Below are 20,421 nucleotides of genomic sequence, written 5' to 3'. Positions count from 1 at the left end.
GACATCCTCAGAGGAGGACCGGGGGGAACCCTCAGATTCCTCCAAGTCGGTGTCCGAGGTGATAGACTCAGGGGAGTCAATGTGCTTCCTCTTGCACTGTCTCTTCTGAGGGGGTTCCCCTGCCGGATCAGGAGAAGCCTCGGAAGAAGAGGATATTCCCAATGGGGAAACCTGAGGGGTTGGCTCTCTACAGTCTGGTACAAGGGGGTGGGTAGAAACCACCACAGGCACTGAAGAGGGAGGAGCTGATGGAGCCGACCATGGGGTAGACACGGGGTCTAGCACACTCCGCATGACCTCGAAGGCACCCCGATCAGCCAGGGCCGAAGGTCCCCGCTCCAAGGAGACAAGGACCCCCCAGGCACTGACAGGGACGGCTCCGAGGCTGATGTTGGAGCCGAACTCACCAGCGCCGACGCTCCGAGAGGGAGAATGGGGTCGGACAAGGGTCCGATGCCACTCGCCCCCTCGGAGCCGACGAGGGAAGCTCGGCACCGAGATCCCTCCAAAGAGGAAATCTGAGCAGACGGAGCCGATAGGGAGGGTATCAGCTCCGACGCACCGACAGTCATGGCTCCAATGAGCCCCAGCTCCGAACTCAAAGTTGTCGGAGGAGGAACAGAAGAAGGGATGGGAATAGCCGCTGACTGTTGAGTATGGCTATGCAGCATTTGGGCCAGTGCCTTGGACTTGAGAAGTCTACTCACCACCCTTTGTAAGTCATGGTCGGACAGCCTGGAGGACCGAGAGGAATGGGACCTGTGGCTCCGCTCCGACAGTAGAGGGGATCCCAGGGCCGAGTGGATGGAGCCAATGGAAGGGGACCTCGACCTCTTCTTAGCAGGTGGCTCCGATAAAACTATCGGAGCCGAATGAGTCTTAGCACCCTCGGCTCCAGCCGGAGCCGAGGTAATGGTTTGAGTCTTCGAAACATAGACTCCAGCCGGAGCCGATGTCAAAGTAGTCTTAATGCTCCCAGCGGACGGCTCTGAAGCTGGAGCCGACGGCTTGGAAGTCTTTGAAGGCTTCCCCGACGCAGACTCGGTCGGGGGGCCTTCAGGCTTTAATAAGCCTCGAAAAATAAGTTTATTTTTGCGTTCCTGCAGGACTCTTGGGCTGAATGCATGGCAAACAACACAGGAGTCCTGCAGGTGCAAAGGTCCCAGGCAATATACACAAGAAGTGTGACAGTCTGTCAGAGTCACACTTCTTCAAGCCTGAGACCTTGGAGTCTTTTGACATCCCAGAAAAGTGACTGTATACACAAAAAAGACACAGACACAAAAAACAGACACACCCTTTAACCTAAAAGGAAAACTCAATCACACTGAATGACAAGGGAAAAAAAAGGGAAGTGGGCCAAAGGCCTAGAACTTAAAAAGGGGATAAAAACGAGGGAAGACCCGATTTAAACTAGAAGGATACCCAGTACTATAAAACTGACTAAATAAAAAGGATAGGGGTAGTTATTTAATTTTCTGACTAGAAAATCTTACGAACCTGCCAAAGCCGGTAGAAGAAAGCACCTCGCAGCTAAGCAGCAAACGAGATCTGGGTAGTTACCGCCTAGCATTGTGGGATATAGGGGAGCCTCGAGCCGGTGGAAATAGCTCTCGAGCTTTAGTATTGGCAGAGTCAGAGCCGAAACCCATCCAGCAAGAATGAAGGCGAGATTGACAACTTAACATCAGGGGATATCAGTTGATGGTAAAGGCAGAACTAATATGGTACTCACATACAGTAGTGATGTGGGTAGCATCTGTGAAATGATCAAACATCATTGCCAGGTGCTACACACGGATCCGAAGTTGAAGGAGATTTTAGATATTGCACCAAATTTTGTATTCAGGAAAAATAAGAACTTGAAAGATATACTCTGTAAAGAACCTAAGCATTCTGTAAAGGGTAATTCATTTACAAGGAAGATAGGCACACATCCATGCTATCGGTGCAGAGCATGTCGATATATTCTGCAAGAACATATATTTATACATCCAAGGACAGGTAGACAATACATATATAAGGGATATGCAGACTGCAGAACAAAGAATTTAGTGTGTGTCAGAATTGTGAATCATATTATGTAGGCAAGACCAATACAATGTTTAAGACAAGGATATTCCAACATATGTCAGATATTAAGTACTCCAATGAACATGATGCACTAGCTCAACATGTAAGAGAGAACTTTAATCAAACATTTCTATTTATGGCAATACAAATGATTACTCCCAATATTAGAGGAGGTGATTTATTCAATGATACGGAATGTGCAGAAACTAGATGGATTATAAGGCTTGGGGCGGATAAGCCACCAGGTATTAATGCTGTTGTACCTTTAAAAACCATCCTGAAGAAAAGGAGGGTAAAATATTGAAAACTGATTGGTTGCTTTGTATTTTAAAAATGGTCTTTTGTGATGTTCTTTGTTATCTGATGAAGGGCATGTAGCCTGAAAGCGCTTATACAAGGTTTTATCTCTGATTTTATTGAATAAAAGACTTGACCAGCTCTACGTGGAGTCCTCTGCCTTATTGTGTTTTTGGACTTTGCTTGTGATAGGCAGAGTGACTTTAGTGCAATAGACTTTTTGTTTGGTGAAGTTACTATCTTTCAGACACACATCTAAAGCATGTTGCAAACACAGGAAAGAGAGACGGGTAGGCCTGTTCTACTGGTCTTCAGAAATACATTCTGGACCAAGGGATGTAGCCAGAACTGCACAATTTGTACCCACGCCTAATGCTGCCGCCTTCACCACCCACCTATCTTTCAAAAAAAAAAAAAAAAACACTCGACTCTTAAAAAGTTGCCCCTCTGGTTTTTGAAAACGTGCACTCTACTTTCAGCTTTTGCCACTTTTAACTATAGAAACACAATTTAAAAAATGTACTCCTAGAATGTTAGCATGTTTTGTACAACTCTAGCCAAAGTGTAACCAGTTGTAAACACTCTGTGGTCACTGAAACATACATTTTGAGAGATGCTCATAAAAATATATATACTCACTTGAACACACGGAGCATGCTTGCTACATCCTTGTCTGGGCGCACAATGCCACCCCATTTTTTCAAACGCAAATTTTACTGACACTGTAGTTATGGAAATGAACTATGCAACTGTTCTATATACCAAGCTATTTATAAGAATAAATCTTACAATTAGTAATTAACATAGTCCATCCTCATTAAAAGTATAACAGTCACTAGTTACCCAGAGGGTTAGCAGCTAGTTCCCATCTCAGAGTGACACATGATCCACTTACTTATGCTATTACTAGTAAAGCCACACAGTATTTTCTTTTATGTTTTGTAGTACAGGGGAAAACATAATTCCACAAGACAACTACCAACAGAAGTATGTGAAGTACTTTGAAAAACTGCGGATCAAAGAAACATTTATAACATAAACCAGCAAAAAGAATAGTTTCCACTACAACTGTCCGACTTTAAAGAAACATTACAAACTCAATTAGAAAAGCAACTAAAAATTATATAAAGAAAACAAAAAGTTGAGCTGAAAGTGCAGCCAAACCAGTGTTACAAATCCCTACTACGCTTGCATTTTAACGCATGTACAGTGCCCGTACAACAATAACCTACTTAATTATACTTCGCTCGCATGCAGCTAATTGCAGTAGTACAGTAAATAAAATCAGTGATAAGAAATTAAATGCATCTGATTCACAACCAAGTCTGAAATATTGCGAATCAAAACAACTACTCACATGACTGCATGTGATGTTAGTCACAAAACTGTAGTGAATCAAAAACTTCACTTCCGCCCCTACACTAGAAATAATTATTTGGCTAATGTTATAGATTACGCAAATGAAGGGGAGGATACAGAAATGATGGATGTAATGTATCGGTCACAAACTTGCGGCAGGGATTAAGGACCATGAGGTCAGAAAGTGCCACGGTAACTGACTGAAAGCTTGAGGGGTGGAGAAACAATATTGTTATCCGGAAACCAATACTGAAAGAACACCGAGAGAAAACCTCGTGCTTGATCCAAACAACACGCAAGGAGGAATGCGTGAGTTAGCGTCGGGAATGTACCAACTGAGGAGGTGGAGCTGAAACCTGGGATCGAATAATGCCAGTAAAAGTATTAAGTACTGCCTGGGAACAGAAGCTGGCGAATTGAGGATGAAATTAATTAGGGTTACCGCCTTCCACTTTGGGCATTTTGTGTACTGCAATAAAACGTAAACAATAACAAATGTCCTGAGATTTTAAGACGAAATATATTTCTTACGTTTTCTTTAATAGTTGCTGCATTAAACAGGGCGAAATTGAAGTGTATTAGCCCACCAGATGCACAGTAGCAAGCCCCGCCCAAACCCCGCCTATGACCTTTTTGACTGTACCGCCCACCGTTTGATTGAAAGATGCCACCAAATCACAAGGTAATTTAGACCGCCATTAATAAAGCAGTTTTTAAATATTTTTCTTGCTATATCACTACTTTATTTTAAAAATCAAACATCAAAAATCTAGTGTCATTAACGCAAGACATTGACACAATTAATGAATGTGAAATATACATTTTCTGAAGTGAAAAGTAATTGTCATTATTAAAGTAAGTCATCACTTTTTTTCCATATGTCACCAGTTTTAGCATGGATTAAGAGGTAGAGAGCTAAAATCTTGAGTCAAATCAAGATGTCCTTTAAATAGGGAAGGTTGACAGATCATGACATTAGTGATGACTTGCATTTGCTTTCAAGACATACCATGAAAATATGTGCAGGGTTGTGAGAGTGATTCCTTGTAACTATGTTTAGGTTCAAAAAGGGTAAAGTGCCGTCTGTCCTGTCCTACATTCTCTTACATACACATTACAGCAAAATATTGAGTCATTCTGTGACACCAACTATATGCTGTTTAGGACTGTAGTTAGGACACTGTCGTAGTGCAAACGGCATAAGGCAGACAAGTTATCCTGGCAAGGATATTTTGTAGCTGTGCCGTGAGCTGCCTGATTGAAGTTATTATTAAAGGCTCCATATTCTCCCCCCTCATTTATTTCACATAAGAGTCTTTTGTACAGGTTTAGTTCAGTTATTAAAAAATTAAACCCCTTTACAAAGGTGTAATATATGAAGAAATGAGTAACACTTTGAGGAGCAACTCTAATATTTCAAGAGCTGTGTCAACCACAATTAATATCTCAATTTAGTTTTGAATGTGTTATTTTCTTTCATAACAGTATTTGGTTTTCAAGATGCTTGTGGAACATTTGAATGGAAAGGCCATTCATGTCATTATTGTGCTTATTAAATGATCCGTTATTAATTCTACTGTTTCTGCTACATGACACGGATTTACTGTTAATTTGCACTGCGTGTCAATCACGGCACATTGTTGTTAATCCCGCCTTCGGCATGTCGATCACGGCGGGCACGCCCATTCCTGCGCGAACTCGGTGGTGGGTTAATACACTTCAATTTCGCCTTAAACAGTTATTTTGTAGCTGAAACACATAAATGTTTGTCTTTTCGCCTTTTCCCGGTTAGGGGTTGCCACAGCAGAACTCCGGTCCGCTAATGATTGGCAGTAGATTTTGTTTTTATGGTGCCGAGTTGCCAGCCCGACGCTTAACCTTCATCGAAGGCACGCCCATTCACGCATGTCTTTCGGAGGCCACTCGACCACAGGGAGGACATGCAGACTCCGCACAGAAGGCACTCCAGCCGTGAATCGAACAGGAGAACCTCTTGCTGTGAGGTGACAACGCTACCGCTGTATATCATTTGAAATAGCATAAGCTTCTCAAATGCTACAAAAATAAACTTTTACTTTGGTAAAAGAAAGTGAACTTCTGTCCTTTGCACTGGCCGTGAGTAGGTTTTGCCCTGCAAAATTTCACATTTCTACAAAAATTGTTCCACTTTGGGCATTGGAAAAAGTGGAAACCCTAAAATTAAAACTGATAAGTAGCTTGACAGTAGTTTACGAGCGCAGTTTCTATTGTGTATTTCTTAGCTGTCCCTCGTAAAATTTAATGTTTGATTTTTTTGGCAATGGTTCTCTTAGCCCGAAAGCTCAATTTGACTGCAAAACTTAATGTATCGAATTATATCACTGGCCTAAGTGATTAAAAAATAAAAAGGTCACCCCAGGGACTTCCTCTTCCTGAGTGACAGCAGCGAGAGGAATGACCATGCCCACTTTTCTTGTAATTGTTAAATATGTTTAGCTTGGGATGCCATCGTTTATAATTTCAAAATGTGAAATGCGCAACCTCCTGCCCACACGACCCCGGAATGTTACTTCTAACTTGACTTCAGGAATACTTAAATACATTAGAGCTGGTACTTGCTATTACTTAAAAAGCTGAAATGCTTTGCAAATTCCAAACACCTCATTAAAATTCAGTATATTGTAGACATACATTTAGCAAATATATCTTGACATAGGTGGTGCTCGGCTGGAGAGCCTTCTGTGTGGAGTTTGCATGTCCTCCCCGCGGTTGAGTGGCGTTCGAAAGACATGTGTGAATGGGAGTGCCCTCGTCGAAGGCTGGGCGTCGAGCTGGCACCTTGGCACCATAAAAATCTACTGCCAATCATTAGCGGACCGGAGTTCCACTGTGGCGACCCCTAACTGGGAAAAGCCAAAAGAAGATCTTGACATAAACTAGTAAATATGCAAGTAAAATAGTCATTCTGTCAAATTCTGAATAGGGAAAAATAATTTATTCTGCAAAGATTTTAGACGGATACCAAGGAGTGTGTGTTCCGATTTGTTCATTGTTTAAAAAATATATATGTCCTGTATAAGCCATACAGTTTCCTGGAGATCAGGATTTTTTTTTTTGGCTTAGTGTATATGGTGTGACAAAGCAAGAAGCAGAGGACAGGAAGAAATGGAAACAGATGATCCGCTGTGGCGACCCCTAATGGGAGCGGCCGAAAGAAGTAGAAGTATATATTGCATCTAGCCTGCATTTTTATTGCCCCGAGTCTGAAGGGTGGTGTATGCAAGATGTGAACGTTTGCATTAGAGCTTCATGGTGGGTTGTTATTAAAATTATCAGAAGACATTTTTTATGTAGTGGGATTCCCCACCTTTTATGGGTGGTATGTTGCAGTGGTAGTGATTTTGTTTTTTGGTCATGTCTTTTTCTGTCATAGTGTATTGGATTTCATCATTTCCCCTTTCTAATGGAAGTACTTTTATCTTTTTTTTTTTTTTATTCCAAGCAGTGGGGGTGAGATTGAATTATATACTAGAAGGCTGTTATCTCTGTCTGATCTGGATTGCTTTAACATACTTATGTCCTTATATTCACAGCTGCAGTATTCCTTACTAATGTAATCCCCTGCCTTGAGGCCCTCAGTCTGGTCAGTTTACAAGAGATTTCTGTTGCTTTAAGGTATGCAGAATGTTACCTGCTTACTCCTTGCGTAAGGTAGGGCATAAGGTGATGTTCAGGCGTACCATCCTCAGAGCTTTTTTGCCCCCAGTCCGAACGCTGTTTTAACCGCCGGTCTGTTGCATACATCCGTTTTTCTGTTTGTTGGCTTTTCTGTGCTTGCTGCTGTTGTTGGAGCCCTCACAGTTGCAGATAAGTACCCAGTTGGGTTTTTGGTTACTTTTTCTGTTTTGTTTAGTACTGTTTGGAGTTAATGTCATCCAGAAAGGGTAAATGGCAGTGTGGGAGTCTGATTCCCCATAAAGACCGTCACAATAAGTGTTTTTTTTTTTTTTTAGCCTTGGTGCTGCTCACAACCATACGTCTTGTTCAATTTGTCGGGTGTTTGTCCCCCAAACTCTTCGTAGTAGGTTTTCTTCCCTTTCTTTGTACCTTGAGAACCAGCGACTTAAGCTTCTTGCTGTGGGTACTATGGATAGAACTTCTTGCCCCAAGGGTCAGCCGTCTTGGAAGAAGAAGGTGCATAAGGTAAGGCTGGAATCTTTCGCTGTCCAGCCTCTGCCGAGTGTTTCTCCTGAAGTTATTATGCACCTGGAGGCTCACCCGGTTGTTTTGTCAGATTCTTCTACCTCGTCTAGGTTGGAGGCCGGTGATGATTTGGCAGGCAGCACGTCTGATGAGGCTTTGCAGGTGTCCATTTTGGGCATTCAGAGGGAACCATGGTTGACTGTTTCCGAGGGGTCTAATGGGGTTCCGCAGTTTCTCTTTCAGGAAGAGGGTCCTACTGCAGTTGGGGAATGCCATCCTGAGTCTGGGCCTTCTCAGGTTTCCAGGATGGATGTCCCTTTGAAGAAGAAACAGAAAGCTAACCATGTTTCTTCTGCTCCTAGGGATCCACAAAGTGAGTGGCAGGCTTTTACTCAGGGGTTATTTAATCCTTTACTGTCATTGCGGCCTCCTCAAGGGGTTTCAGTTCCTGGTCCTCCTTGGTCCACTTCTTCCCCTAAAAGGCCCAGAGGCTTCCACTCTTCTGAGGTGGATTCTAATGATGACTCCCTTGCTTATTCTGCCCAGATTCCTTCTCCTTTACACTACAGGTCTGACAACAAGGATTCTCATACTCTTGATAATCCCTCTGAGGAAATTTTGTTTGGGGATACATTCTCTAGGATGATGGTGACTGTTTTAATTGGGACTGTGTCCAAGTTTCAGATATCCATAAGAGATGCTATGAGTTACTGCAAATGGAATCTCCTAAACCTGCGGCCATTCCTCCTGTCTTCCCTGCTTTATTGGATGTTTTTCCACTGCCTTAAGTGCCAGATTCTTTGCCCCCTGCTCCCAGGAAGTCTGATAGGTTTTACAGGGTACCTGAGGATTGTTCGTTTTGGTTTAAATGTCCTGCTGCTGACTCCTCTGTGGTGTCTGTAGCCTCTGATAAGCCATTTCAATTGCTTCCTTCGTCCAAGTTACTGCCTTCTGACAAGGACAGTAGGACCATGGATAGGCTGGGGAAGAAGGTTTATACTTCCTCTAACCTCCTGGCTTTTAGGACCATTAATTATCAGACCCATATTTCTAGGTATGACTTGGCTCTTCTTTCTCAGGCCTGTCAGGTTCTTTCTGATATTCCGAACTCTTGAGGGTAAATCTTTGACTCTTTCCTTGCTTGGGTCTTCCTCTCAGGTTGTTAGTCATTCTATCAAGTGTAGTTATGATGCTGCAGATGCCTCTTCCAGGGCTGCTGCCTCTGGCTCGGTTCTGAGGAGATATTCCTGGCTTCAGCTTCAACCTTTGCCTAATGATATTAAGGCTAAGTTGCTGGATGCTCCTGTGGATAATACTCTGTTGTTTGGGGAAGTGGCTGCTGGTTTATTTAAGTCTCTTTAGGACAAGGGGAAGGCTTTACAGGAGCTTAAGCATGTCTGTTTCTCCTGTGCCTAAGTTTCAATGTAACTACCCTTCTAAGTCGGCCTTTGTTCGTAGGCAGTCTCACCCTCTTTCTGAAGGCAAAAAGGGTGATAGGCGGACTCCTCCTGCTAAAACCACTCGGACTGCTGGGATTGTTAAGCCTTTCTTTCCTGACAAACCAGGTGCTGTCTGACTATCCCCCCATTCCCAGCCACATTCCTCTGTCTCTTCGCCTTTCTCTTTCTCTTCCTGTTTGGCTCTGGATCACCTAGGATTCTTGGGTTTTGTCAATCATTCATTAAGGTACTTCATGGTCTGAATTACCCCTCCTCCTTTTATGGGCATTTTTCAGCCTCCTCGGGAACAGCTTCCTTTTTTCCCCAGAGGTTCTTCGGGATCTTTTGTTTCAGGGTGCTATTCAAGAAGTGCCTGTGTCCCAAAGGGAGAAAAGGGTTTTATACCAGAATGTTTCTAGTGCCCAGAAAAGAAGGTACTTGGAGGCCTATTCTAGACCTCTCCCATCTGAACACCTTTCTGAAGGTGCCTTCCTTTCGGATGTTGTCCCTTCAGTCCCTTTTTCCTCAGGCCTTTCTGGTATCTTTGGACCTCATGATTATCTCCGTATTCCGATCTATCCTCTTTTCAGGAGATTTTTGCATTTCTCTGTTGCTTCCTGGCTTTTTCAGTTCTGTGCTTTGCCCTTTGGCCTTTCTACTGCCCCAGGGGTGTTCACCAAACGCCATGCTCCTGTGATTGCCTTTTGCAGGCTTCAAGGGATCCAAATCTTTCTTTATTTGGATGATCTTCTGATTCAGGCATCTTCTCCAGAGATCCTTTTGCAAAATCTTCATTTTACCATTTCTCTTCTTCAGAGCCTGGGGTTCACGATAAACTTCAACAAGTCTTCCCTGTCTCCTTCTAAAGATCACATCTTTCTGGGTTGCAGGTTTCAAATGGTGCAAATGCTGGCATCCCTGCCTCCTCCAAAGGCGTTAACTCTCATTTTGTTCTTTCAAACTCTTCTTCCCCTGGCTTCCATTTCAGCCAGGGAGTTTCTGTGGGCTCTGGGGTTCATGGCTTCTAGCATTCTGATGCTTCCTCTGGCCAGGCTCCAGATGAGGAAGTTCCAGTCGTTTCTGAAGTCTGTGTGGCTTCAGCATGCGCATCCTCTAGACTTTCCTGTTCCTCTTCTCCCGTGTCTCAAGGTCGAACCTCTGTGGTGGATTCAACAGTTGTCTCTGAATCCAGGATCCTGTTTCAGCCTCCACTTCCCTCTCAGGCTCTGCTCACAGGTGCTTCAGATGTTGGATAGGAGCAACGTTTGGCTCCCTGAAGGTTCAGGGAGTGTGGTCGCCTCGTCAGCGGAAGGAGCACATCAACATCAAAGAGAGGAGGGTTCTTCTGCTGGCTCTTCAGGCCTTTCATCCTCTCTTCTCTGCAGGGTCTCTCAAGGTATTCACAGACAATATCACAGTCATGTGGTATATCAAAAAATAGGGGTAAGAGATCCTGCCGTCTTTACCGGCTGGCACTTCTGGCATGGGATCTGGCTATCCAGTATCATGTGACTCTACAGGCAGTTTACATTCCTTCAGATCGGAACGTTGTGGCAGACAATCTGAGCAGGTCCTTCACTCAAGCCCACGAATGGATGCTACACAGGGATGTGTTTCTGGACATTGTTCACCAGTGGGGTATTCCTCAAGTAGATCTCTTTGCTTCCCCTTTGAACAAACAACTTCTTCTGTTTTTGTTCCAGAGTCCCAGGTCCTCTGGTCTGGAAGGTGGACACACTCATTTTCTTAGAAGGGGATGTTTCTTAATGCATTACCTCCCCTTCCTCTCATTCCGAGAGTCCTGTTCAAGATTCAACAGGATGCTCCCAAAATCTTGTTGGTTACTCCCTTTTGGCTATGACAGCACTAGTTTCCTCTACTTCTGCATCTCACCAGAGGAAATCATTACAAGTTACCTCACAGGATGGACCTCCTCACACAAGACAAGGGTTCTTTCATCCATCCCCACCTGTCCACACTTCAAATGACACTGTGGGTGATAGGGTTTTGATTCCTTATAGACACATTTTTTCTGAGGATGTGCTGCAGGTCCTGCAGGAGGCCAGGAAACCTAATACTGGAAATTCTACTTGTCTAAATGGAAGAAGTTTTCTATTTGGTGTCTTTTTTTGTGAACTGGACCCACTTTCTGTGGATGTTCCTTTGGTTCTTTCTTATTTGTGCGAGTTGCTCAATGCTGGTTTGGCCTACTCTTCTGTTAAGGCCCACTTAGCTCTTTCTGCTTGTCTGCCTTTAACTCCCCCATTAGCTTCTAAATTTGAGGCTAAGCAGTTTCTTAAAGGCGTCCTTAATATTAGACCTCTCAAGAAGCCTGTTCCTCCTCCCTGGGATCTTAATTTTGTTCTAGAAAAACTGACTCAGGCTCCTTTTGAGCCTGCTGTTTCTGCTTCCTTGCAACATTGTTCTTGGAAGACAGTTTTGTTAGCTCTTACTTCTGCCAGACGGACGTCCGAGTTGCAAGCCCTTATGGCTTGTCCACCTTTTTTGATATTTCATGAGGACAGGGTGTCCTTGTGTACTAATCCTTCTTTTATGCCCAAGGTGGTTAATGAGTTGTCACTTAAATCAGTCTATTAATTTGCCCACCTTTTTTTCCCCCCTCCGTAATCTGACAGCAAGAGGGTGCTACATACTTTAGATGTGCATAGACAGCTCAGGTTTTATTTGAATAAAACTAAAGCTATTAGGAAGTCTGACCAGTTATTTGTTTCCTTTCATCCTAGGTCTTTAGGTTTGGCTGTTTCCAAGCAAACTATTTCTACTTGGATTTCAAAGACTATTTCCTTTTGTTACACTTTTCATGGCGAGAGCCTTCCTTCTAGAGCTGTGGCTTCTGGTGCTTTTTTTCAGGGGCTTAGATGCTAATTCTATTTTTGAAGCCGATACCTGGACGTCTGTGCATACCTTTACCAAACATTACCAGTTATCTCCAGAGCCAGAGCTGGTTTTGCTGCTGCCATTCTTCATGGCTTCTTAGAGGCTCTGCTGCTTCCTCCTCCCAAGTTTCTTCTTGAGCTTTGGCCTCTCCCATTAGTGAGGAATACTGCAGCGGTGAATGTAAGGACATAGTACAGTTGTATAAAAGGAGTAAGCAGGTGGCGTTCTGCATACCTTAAAGCAATGGAAATCTTTTGTAAACTGGCTGGACGGAGGGCTTCATGGCAGGGAATCCCATTAGTAAGGAATACTGCAGTGGTGAAGACAAGGACATCTACCGTTATGGTAAGATTTTACACAACTGTACTTTCTACCGCTTCTCCAGGCTGGTTGTCAGGTATGTTGCTGTGTCTGAAGTGATGCAGCCTCTGCCTTTGTATGCTTATGCACACCTCTGCATGTGTTGAGAGTAAACATGATTTTTGAAAATTCATCTCTGTTTTTTCCTAGATGGCAGTCCTCTAGGTAGGGTTGCCACTTATGGAAATTTTCCTGACAGTCAGGAAATGTGGAAATCAGGGTCTCTGTGAGGAAATCCATTTATAGTGAATACATGAAAGGTACTTTGAATCATTCTGACAGCCAGTACGTGTATGGAGTATGGTTCCTAAAAATGTTTACTGTTTCATTTGGATTTCAAGATTGCATCTTGGCTGGGGTGCCTACTGTGACGAGTCTGCATGTCCTTCCTTTATCTGCTTGGGTTTTCTGTGGCTGTTCCTGTTTCCTTCAAATTCCAAAGACAATGAAAGGTGGATTGGACACACTAAATTGGCTATAGGTTTGAGCATGCATGCATGTGTGTATATGGCATGAAAGAACAACAGCAGGGCTAGCCACATGGTGGTGTGGAAAATGGCACTACACAGTTGTCACTGTTGATGGGACACCCTGACCCAATGTGTAGAAAATGAGGGAAAAGGGGTTGTGGATGGATAGATACAAATTCAGGGTAAAAGGAATCATTACTCTGGTTTATGCTTGTGTGTGTGTGTGTGTGGGGGGGGTTGAAATGTATACAAGAGCAACAAGTTGGCCATAATTTCATCCACTTTGCATAACTGGCAATCAGCAGCATTGCACAAAATAAGGAAATATGATCTGGACAAGAGTCATGTGAAAGGAACACATCACTGGTACAATGGCATAGTCAGTAGTGTTGCCATCTGCACAGCTCGTCTGCCTGTCTGATTTCTTGTCTGTGGCTCCATCATGGTGGACTGTGGATGTCCTCTCTGTCTATGTGTGGGTTTTATTCAGGTTCTATCATCTTCTCCAGTACCCCAAAGACATGCCATAGACGAACAGATAATCTTTCAATTTGTGCAGAAAGCATTTTGTGTGTGTGTCTATCTAGTGATGGATTTGGCTAGTCAGGGGCAGTGCCCATGTGTATTTGTAAGAAAATAATATTGATGGTGCACACAGATCTCCTGGGTAGTAAAAAATAAGGTATAAAATGCATCACAAAACACAGAGATCCTCAGCTTCTGAGGGTCATCATTCTGGGATGAATAAGTGTCTTAGGATCCTCGGCCACCTGCTCTAAAACTGACCCCACTCAGAGGTGGGCTAAGATATTGCTGTAGTTTTTGTTGGTGCCGATGAGACTGCGGTCATTATTTTTTAAATTTTCCTCACAATCAAACTTCAGAGGTGTGTACAGGAAGTCATTAAGCTTGTTTGCTGGCTGGGCACAATGTGGTCATTATTTCTTTAACTTCACTCAAAAATCACACCTAATAGGCATGTACAGAATGTTACTTTAGATTGTCTGGGGCCGGTGTACTCTGTATGATCAATTAGTTGAAATGAAATTACTGAAAATGCTCTTTTCTTTTTTCTTTATTTTCTTCACAATTAGATGGGTTTACAGGTGAATATCTGAAGATGGGGAAAGGATGAATTCTGCATATGTGCATTATGTTTTTTTTATACTCTATTTATTCTTTCACTTTCATCCTAGATTTGACTTCAGAGGGGTACACAGAAGGTGTCTGTCTTTCATAACAGCAGCAAATTTGAAAATAGAAGACTGTGTTTATTTGCTCTTTCGCTTTTATCTCATTTTAACATCATACAGGTACACTAAAAATCACTTGTCTCTTTTTTGGGGGGGGCGTTGGGAAGAAGGAAGTCATCCCAGATATGATTTATGTGCTCACACAAGCCTTTTATTCTCAGTTTATTGATAGCTACTTCTCAGTTTTTGATAACTGCCATGTAGTAAGGTTATATCTAAGGCATAATGTTCTATTATTTTTTTCCTTGAAAGAAAAAAAAAATCAGTTTCTTTTATTAGTATTTTTTTATTCAGAACATCATTAGTCCAAGGGTTGAGTAATAAAGCTAAAAAATGCACATCTGAGCATTTAGAAATTCATAGCTTCTGGGGCTTAGTAGACCCTAGATCACAACATAATTAAATTATTTCCTCCACAGTTGTTACAGTTCAGCATTGCTCAGTTAAGATGTGTTGCAGTGATACTGGAAAAAGCTGAAAAGTAAGACAGTGTGTGAGAAAGCAAAACAAAAGTACTATAGATAGTATGAGGAGGCAAGTATGGGAGGGGAAACAAGGGAGAGATGGGTTGCATGCTAGGGTGACATTAGATAGCATAGGATCACCATGGAACACTTTGCAGAGGGATACATTTCATCTAAGGTTGCCCATACAATCACTGTATATGGCATTTGAAAACTGGTGCTTCTGGGTGTGTCTTGCTAAAAGGGATGTGGATACCTTGAGGCAAAGAGTGTGTTTTTATTATGTGGGGGGGGGGGTGTGGCTCATCTGTCAGGAAATGGAAGAATGTAAAGGTGGCAACCCAACCAGCAGTAGGATAGTACCAACTCTCATGCCCATTTCTTTTCAGCTGGTTCCTCTGGTACCCAGACTGCCTAGTGGACCTGGGTCAAAAACAGCATCTTTAGGGCTTCATCTTTGTGCAGCACAGAGCCAGTTTTAAGATATGGTTAAAGTATGGTTAGCCAGTAATTAACATTAGCATTGTTAAAATTGGTTTAAAAGTTATCATTACTACTACACAATTTACTTATCAGAATTAAATATAAGAAAGTCAGTGGTTTGGTAATGACCATGTAGAAGCAAAAATAGTAGTAGAGGTGAAAGATACTCACCATAGAAATTTCTGTTGTCAGACACTAAACTTTAGTAGGAGTTTATTCAGAATATTGGTCTTCATGGCTTCTCTTTTTGTACCACTAGGTATTAGCCACTTTTGGTTGATTTGGGGTAGAATACACATTTCATTCTGGAGTCCAGTAAACATTACACATAAATTACAAATATTATGGAAAGAACAAAAAAGTCTGGGTAGCAAAGACTGAGCCATCTGTATATTGTATCTTTGTCATGTTCTTGTCTGAGGTCAGCAGAATGAAAACTATGTGTGCATTTTGTTAAGCATATTTTATTTATTGACTGATGAGAGGTTTGTTAACTTTACCATTAGCACTTATTCCATCATTGATTGCACTTTGTATCTCGTTTTTGATCCGTTAACTTTTCTGTAATAACAGTGGCACTGGGTTTTGACAGTTTGGGACTGAGTTTTAGCATGTTTTAATGTACTGGTGTGCCAGACAATAACACACATTATTTAATTGAAAGAGTAAATATGTTTTCCTGCGATTAACTGTTATAAAACAGTGGGGAGTTGGTGGGAAGCAGTAGCCCCCTTTCATGTTGTAACAGTATCAGGGCAGTTGTGTAGATTTTGACTCACACTAGTATGGTGGGGAGTGAGCAGTGATAACTTGAATGACAGCCTGTTGTGGCTGCAAGTCAGAGTCCTGGCTATAGAGTGGTAATTAGCAATTAACTTCCCCAAGTTCTCTTTCTCAAACTCCATTCCTAACTCTAAAGCGCTGTTGCTAGCTTTGCCATGAAAACCCTATCCTGGATACTTAAACTCTGTCCCTAACTCTGATCCTAAAAACCTCATCCCTAACCATCAACCCAGTGCCTAATCCTAATCTTAAATCCCCTTGTCTGCAACCCTAAAACTCCCTTTGAAATCCAGTGCCTAAACCTTCTTGCCTTAGGCTGCTGTAATAGCTCCTCGCCACCAGTTGCCGTGTCACAGACACAGGGAGCGGTGCTTGCTACTGCACATAACCATTGTGGTCTAATCAATACAAGTACATAGTAAGTAAATAAAAGAAAAAAAATGTGACTAATGATCTGCTACTTTTGCAGCATGTTGGGTGGGCAGCCTCCAACACTATATAATTTTCAAGTGTGCATATTTTTCCTTTAATCAATTAATTAATTAAATGTATAACCTGATGGGGTTAAGAGTGGAGCAGCACCCTTCCCATATGTACTGCCAAAAGAGTTAATTACGTGGAAAGTAAATATTGCATTACAAAAAAGTAGTCCAGCTTGTAATAAGATGGAAGGGAGTCACCACCCCCTCCACTTCTGCTAGTTTACCTAGTCAGTTTTTCATAAATTATTTGAGTCTCTTTCCATGGTGCAGGAGAATAGAGAGCTCATTGTGACCAATTAGTAGACCAATTACTGGTGAAGCCAGACAAGAAGGGGGGAGAAGTGAAGGGTCATGCCCCTACTACCTCTCCCATGAAGAAGGGGGGGCAATGAGTGCTGGGATGCACACAGCAAAGAGTGATATTTCCAGTGGAGACTGGGGAAACCACTTCCTATGTTAAGAGAGGGGGACAGGGCTGCATACTTTTAACTTCACTTGTGGAAATGAGGGATAACCAGTGAGGTCAGACCATTACATAGCCCCCTTTGCCTTCTTAACCTGGCATGCACACAAGGAGTTAAGATTAAGCAAATAAAACTCGAACTACCTCGATAATTGTCTGAATGATGGTCTCTCTTAGCCTGCTCTCACCCTGGTACTGGGGAGCACATTGGTTAATTTTCTCAAAGAGGCTGACAACTGACAGGCAGTGGACAAAAAGTGCAAAAAAAAAGTTTTTTCTTAAATTATTTCATCTGAGAGGAAGTGAGGTATTTGACAGCTTCTGCATACCCTAACATGAGTTTGGTTTTGTGTTTAGTATGGTAATACTTGAAATAGTTAATAACAAATACAAAAAAGGACACTCATGTATAAGATTTAAAATGTTGAACTGTCTTTGGATTGAACTAAATGTGCTTATATTTACCAAATAACCAGCGGCACATGTTGGTATGACTTAGCCAAAGCCATGTCTTTAAAACTGCATTCATTACCTGTTATTTGACAGTTAAATATTATCACCAGTTCATTGTAATTAACAAACTGTATGCCAAACCAGTGTAGTAATCAATGGAATAAATAAATAACCACCACCAGATGTGTGCAGAGAGCAGTACTTAGAAGGAAGCCTGTTAAGCCAGTACAGTACTGCTGGGTTTGTAAGACTTACTATGCTATATAGGCCAGGCACTCAGCTGATTCGACTGGAACTCCACTTGGCAATTTTCCAGTTCACTCTATTCCAACAGGCACTCTGTTTACCTGCAATCATCATGGCACAAATCATGTACCAAGGGCAATCCGGCAAAGTTTTTGTTGCATTTAAATCAATTGAGTATTGGAAGATGGCAAGTTAATAAGGTGTTGAAGGCAACTCAAAATATGGTGTGTTGCAAAAGGGGAAAATATACTGCTTCTGCTAACCAAGTGTCATTTTTGTCTTTGAACAGCCCCATGTTTAAAGCAAGTGAAAATCACTGTATTCTTGAAAATTGTCAAATGCTTTCTGAAGAGAATTGTGTTGCTGTTAAATTGTGCTGTTTGATAAAAACTGTATTCAGCTGAGAGTTGTGTGTGCATGTAATCCAGATCTGGTAAGTAAAAGTAAAAGCAAGCAATGTACGCTTACAATTGCAGGACTTTAGACAGTACTGAATCTGCTAGATATCTGAACTTGCTTCTGCTTATTGAAATACTTAGTGAAAGAAATCAGTGGGAAAGTATATGAGAATTATAAGTAAAAGGTAAGCCTTCCTGAGTAGTGAATTGTATAACAGTAGCAACTGTTATACCTGTAAGAAAAAATTGTCCTGAGCCTGTACAGAAACTTAATGTTGCAATAAAAGTGAGTTTTTGTGGCAGTTAAAGGGTTATTTGGAAAAGAATCCTTTGTTGGTGTTGTATTAGAGACTTACAAAAAAGTAAGTGTGTGTGTGGTAAAATTATTTTTCAAAAACTCTTCACAGTATTTTGTGAAAGTAAATTTTGTATAAGGTACTGACTGTAAAAAGTTGAACCCTCTTGATGAAAAGGGAGTCCATTGCTTTGTAGTGCAAGAAAGAAAATTGGGTGCAAACTTGATAAAACTAGATGCAAATTGCATGTAATAAAAAGAGACAAAAAAGAGGCAATAAGTAAAACAGCAAATGTTCTGCTATAATGAAAGCTGAATAGACGACAATGTCTACCATATATATATATATATATATATATATATATATATATATATATATGGATATATAGCAACATGGACTCTTAAAGGAATATGGCATTAGCTAAGTACGCCTGGTCACAAGCAGTGCTGTAGTACAGCAGTATGAGAATATGTTCAGCATCAGAATATGTCTGAATGGCTGGAGCAAATGGCAACTATTTGCAGTTACAATTGTGAATAATGAAACTTTATATAAAAGAGTGATGACTCTGGCTCTGGAACTCCTGAGAATGATGGAATAGGTGATGCTGAAGAACAGAACATGGATTTAAAATTAAGAGTACTATTAAAAAAATGAGAACTTCTAGAAAGGCTTTGTCACCATATCAGGAAATCGAGTTATGCAACAAATGGCTAACCCGCACCAACACAAAATAAATGAAATGGTCTCCTAAGATTTTATGGGCCTTCCAGAAGAACTTAGGACATTGAGAATGTGAAAATTCTAGGAAAGTTTTGGGACTCTAAGCAGGGAGAATCACTAGCAAAACTGGAACCTGGTTTTGGAAAATGAAAATAAAATGCCAGAATAAAAAAGAAAAGTTGCTGGCTAACCTTGTCCAGCAAAAGAGACATTAAGATAAAACAGACCAAATTGGCTTGAAATACTGAACTTTATCTTCAAGTCACAATAGTGAACCAGGCGAGTAAATATGAATGTGTCAATCAAGTGGCATCACATGCCAAAAGGTAAAAAAATAAAAAACAGAACATGGAAAAATAACAACTTGACTTGGTGGTGGAACTTGAAAGAAAAAAAAAAAACAGTTTTCAGACCCAAGCTGACATTGTGCATTTATAGGGTGAGAAGAAGAAAAATTGTGTCAGGAACTACAGATCATTAACAGTGCTTTACCAAAACAGCAGAGGCCACCAAAGCAGACACCCAAACAACTACCACCTCACGACCCAACACATGCAACACATAGACCACACAGTCAGAGTGTCAAACAGTCACAGCCCTTAAGGCCAAACAAAATGCCAGACACACTTGTCATTGATGATTCCATAGTCAGACACACTGACGTCCCGCTCACCAGACTGAGTAAAGAGAAGGTCACAGTAAGCTGCCTGTCGGGCGCTAGAATCCGCCACATAACGCAAGCACTCAGGTCTCTCAACAGCAGGTACAAGTACGACTCAGTCATTGTCCACGCTAGTGTCAATGGCCTGAGACGTACCTCCTTGGACTACATGAAAAGGGACATCGAGGAGCTCTCTGATTATGTAGCCCAGGCAGGTATGACCCTGACCTTGAGCAGTATCCTACCTTCACCTAGAATGATGCCACAATACAGTGATAAGATGATCAGCTTTAATAATTGGCTTAAATTCTGGTGTCATTCAACGGGGATCCACTGTCTGTCTGCCTGGGATGACATGCTGGACAAGCCACGCTGCTTCGCAAGGGACGGCTTGCACCTGTCACCCCTGGGCTTCCGGATATTGGCAAAGGCTCTTGCCACCCCCATAGTGCCTTTTTTAGGCAAGGCTCAATTTCTAAACCTACCACCCTAGAACACCAAAAAGGAAAAAAACTAAGGGTAATGCTGCTCAATGCCAGAAGTCTCAATCTCAAGATGCACGCACTCGAGGCCCTTCTCAATATGGAGAACATCGATGTCTGTGCTGTGACAGAAACCTGGTTCAAGGCTCCTGAGAG

General features: G+C 42.0%; 1 protein-coding gene across 5 annotated transcripts in view; it reads right to left on the bottom strand.

The window, feature by feature from the left end:
- LOC122811991 (fumarylacetoacetate hydrolase domain-containing protein 2-like) overlaps positions 1 to 20,421 on the bottom strand; it is a 300,331-nt gene that overhangs the window by 248,918 nt on the left and 30,992 nt on the right. For 2 of the 5 annotated variants that reach the window (XM_044084196.1, XM_044084195.1), the window contains exons 1-2: positions 3,847 to 4,033; positions 3,010 to 3,086 (exon numbers count right to left, since the gene is read on the bottom strand). The exons of 2 other annotated variants lie outside the window; for them this stretch is intronic. In XM_044084196.1, the coding sequence (XP_043940131.1) occupies positions 3,010 to 3,026 (17 nt within the window). In that variant the 5' untranslated portion in view covers positions 3,027 to 3,086; positions 3,847 to 4,033. Of the gene's footprint in view, positions 1 to 3,009; positions 3,087 to 3,727; positions 4,034 to 20,421 lie in introns of those variants that run through there. One more of the 5 variants, XM_044084197.1, reaches the window with a different exon arrangement.

Source organism: Protopterus annectens, chromosome 9.part0, assembly GCF_019279795.1.
Source record: "Protopterus annectens isolate FY-2018-M chromosome 9.part0, PAN1.0, whole genome shotgun sequence".
Classification (NCBI taxonomy): domain Eukaryota; kingdom Metazoa; phylum Chordata; order Ceratodontiformes; family Protopteridae; genus Protopterus; species Protopterus annectens.
The sequence above is the reverse complement of the archived record's forward strand: the minus strand, read 5'-3'. Positions and strand labels throughout refer to the sequence as shown.